Source organism: Aotus nancymaae, unplaced genomic scaffold (genome assembly GCF_030222135.1).
Source record: "Aotus nancymaae isolate 86718 unplaced genomic scaffold, 86718_ANA_hifiasm-v0.15.2.pri h1tg000059l, whole genome shotgun sequence".
Classification (NCBI taxonomy): domain Eukaryota; kingdom Metazoa; phylum Chordata; class Mammalia; order Primates; family Aotidae; genus Aotus; species Aotus nancymaae.
In genome coordinates this window covers 7,317,178-7,320,388 of record NW_026988473.1, presented here as the reverse complement: position 1 = coordinate 7,320,388, position 3,211 = coordinate 7,317,178, and the positions used below count along the sequence as shown (strand labels likewise).

Here is a 3,211-nt window from a genome sequence, read left to right as displayed (position 1 = left end):
GCCATAAGGGGAAAAAAAAGAGATTTTGTCCTTTAAATGAGAATATAGATTGAGCTAGAGACCATTATCCTTAGCAAACTAATGCAGGAACATAAAACCAGATACTTCATGTTCTCACTTAGGAGTGAGAGCTAAATGATGAGAGCACACGAACGCATAGAGGGGAGCAACACACATTGAGGCCTATGAGAGGGTAGAGATCAGGAGGTGGGAGCAGATCAGGAAAAATAACTAATGGATACTAGGTTTAGTACCTGGGTACAAAACAATCTGTACAACAAACCCTTATGACAAAGGTTACCTATCTAACAAAGCTGCACATGTACCCTTGAACTTTAAATATAAAAGAATGCTTTTTTCTCAGATGGCACCAATCTTGTTTTATATTCACATCTTTGCAGATAATTTTTAATTATTTAAATGTAGAATTCAAAATATATAAATTTCTTTAGCTATATATTGTTTGCATCAAAACAGAAGGTGATATATATTTATTCGGTTTGAGGACGTAGACTTTGATGAAATAAGCTGCAGCTTCATCCTTATACTTCATGAAATAAGCTGCAAGAGAGATGTCAAATTATTTTTCTACTATTATATCAGAAAATGTTATTGATAACAACAAATAGTGTATCATAAATACTGAATTTATTTCAAATGCAAAGGTTAACTAGAATATATAGGAGTCATATCTTGGTCACAGGTGTACCAGATATCCCACGTGAGTGTGAATGGAATTCATTCTGTGGAATTTGGAGAGCCATGCTTTTACAATAACACCGTCTTCCACTAATTTTCCTACTTTTCAGTCAGAGTAAAGCCACTGGCCAGTGCAGACCACAGTCTGGTGACTGGCAGTCTTAGAACTGAAACACAGAAGTTACTGTGATCTGTGAAAGGGAGATACTTATCGTGTTGTGTTTTGTAGAAACACCAAAAAGTTAAAAAGCATGAAATACAATTGCATTGCTATTTTCAAAGTAGCAGTCTCTGAAGAGACACTATCCCATAGAATGAAAGAAGCATTAAACAATAAACAATTCCATGTTTGGGGGGTTTTTTTGGGCCCAAAATGTGTTTTTAAGTAAGCAAATAAATATTTCCTAAATTTATGCAACTGCACTTTTGAGTAAGAAAAAGTCTTTTCATTGCAGCTAGGTATTTGAGCAATTTCCATTAGTACACCTAGGAACTTTGTCACACATCATCTTTTCTATTAATTTATTTTTTCATTTTTAATTAATCTCCACTATTCACATCAACAGAAATGATTCATTCTACCTTATATTTTCTCAATTTGCGTCACTTTCATTTTTCTTTTCAACCCACAGAATATCTTTATCTTAATGTTTCTAGGTACTGGACAATAACCTTTCTCCAAACAAATAATAGAAGATAAAATTCCAATTCCATTTTGTTTTGTCTAACATGATCTGCTGATCACTTTTGTCATGGCCTCTTTCACATCCTTGTTCCTCAGACTGTAGATCATGGGATTCAACATGGGGATCACTGTGGTATAGAACACAGCCACCATCTTCCCCTGCTCCACAGACTCCTCTGTGGGATGTCTGAGATACATGAAGATCAGAGTACCATAAAATATGATGACAGCTGTCAGATGGGACCCACATGTGGAAAAGGCCTTCCTCCTTCCTTCTGCTGAGTGCATTCGCAGAATGGCAATGAGAATGAATAAATAAGAGATCATAACTACAGTCAGAGAATATGTGAAGTTAATGCCGGCAAGTATGAGCATTGTATATTCTTTTGCAAAGGTCCCAGCACAGGCCATTTTGATGAGAGGTGGATCTGCACAGTAGAAGTGATTGATCTCAATTTTTCCACAGAAGTACAAGCCGTAAGTCCATAATGTTGCTGCTAGACTCGTCAGAAAACCATATATGTAAGGGAAAGAAATCAGTCGAATACAGACAACCCTTGACATTTTGCTGCCATAAAGCAAAGGATTCCCAATTGCCATGTATCTATCAAAGGCCATAGCAGCAAGAATAAAAATTTCCACATGGACAAGAGCAATGAAGAAGAAACACTGTACTAAACAGCCAGCATAAGAAATCGTTTTTTTATCTGATATCAGGTTTTCCAACATTTTGGGGGTGACATTGGAAGAAAACCACACATCAACAAATGACAAATGACTGAGAAAAAAGTACATGGGGCTGTTAAGCTGAGGACTGACCTTGATTAACATGATCATGCCAATATTGCCCACCATGGTGATAATGTAGATCACGAGAAAAACAATGAAGAAGAGGACTTGCCATTCCCGATGGCTGGTTAGCCCCAAAAGAATGAACTCTGTCACATCGGTGAAATTGAGCATTTTCTCCATTCTAAGTCAATAGAAGTTACAAATCTCTGTGATAAATAAAATAAAATAAATGGAAAAACTAGGATTTTTGTTTAACAATTTATACCTTTATTTATGCTCCCTTTATACAATATCTGTGATCACACTTTGCATTATTTTCACAAATCTTTTCTCAGCACCTGTTATATAATAGGCTCTACGGTGAATAAATGTAGACAGTCCCTATTATGTAACAATTATACAAAGTTTAGTGACTGAAATACACTGGTAGTGAGTATTGTGAGTAGTCACATTTCTAACATTACTTCTTAAATATCCCTCATTTCCAATGATGGCATGTTTTGAGTTTCATATTTTTAAGATAATTACAGTGGATTGTAGCTCTTATTGTAATAGAACTAAAAACATGTGCTTTTTAAACCTAATCTCTTTTTCAATATAAGCATATTTGCATATTGTCAATGATTAGAGAAGAAAACCATGTGATTAAATAATTTATCAGTCTACAATGTCACAACAATATTTTTAATCTAATCTCATATTTCCATTATTTTCAAATGAAGAACAAAAGACTGATTACAGTCTTTTGTACCATCAAAGTCAAGTTAAAAGGTAAATTATTTTTCCACATTCACACTGTATGAACATTTCTTGGATATGGGGGAAATAATATCATAGATATCACCACTAGATATCATATACTGCTATGTTCTAGAGATTCAAAGATAAGTACAACATACAGATTAATGTCAGTATTTACGAAGGTACTAACATAAATCCAAGTTCTAAAACTTGGATGTGTTCTTACAGAGTTATAATAGGGACAGAAATTTAAGAAGTGATTGATTCTTCTTTGGGGATTTAGTGGAATTCTAG

General features: G+C 34.5%; 1 protein-coding gene across 1 annotated transcript; it reads right to left on the bottom strand.

Annotated features, from left to right (window-relative positions):
- Positions 1 to 1,423: 1,423 nt before the first annotated feature.
- Positions 1,424 to 2,347, bottom strand: LOC110569475 (olfactory receptor 5M3). Its single transcript, XM_021676604.2, has one exon. The coding sequence runs from the start codon at positions 2,345 to 2,347 to the stop codon at positions 1,424 to 1,426; it is 924 nt and encodes a 307-aa protein (XP_021532279.2).
- Positions 2,348 to 3,211: the final 864 nt, after the last annotated feature.

What these genes read in the sequence shown, in the direction of transcription:
- LOC110569475 (XM_021676604.2), bottom strand. Translation starts at nt 2,347, where the DNA reads ATGCTCAATTTCACCGATGTGACAGAGTTCATTCTTTTGGGGCTAACC.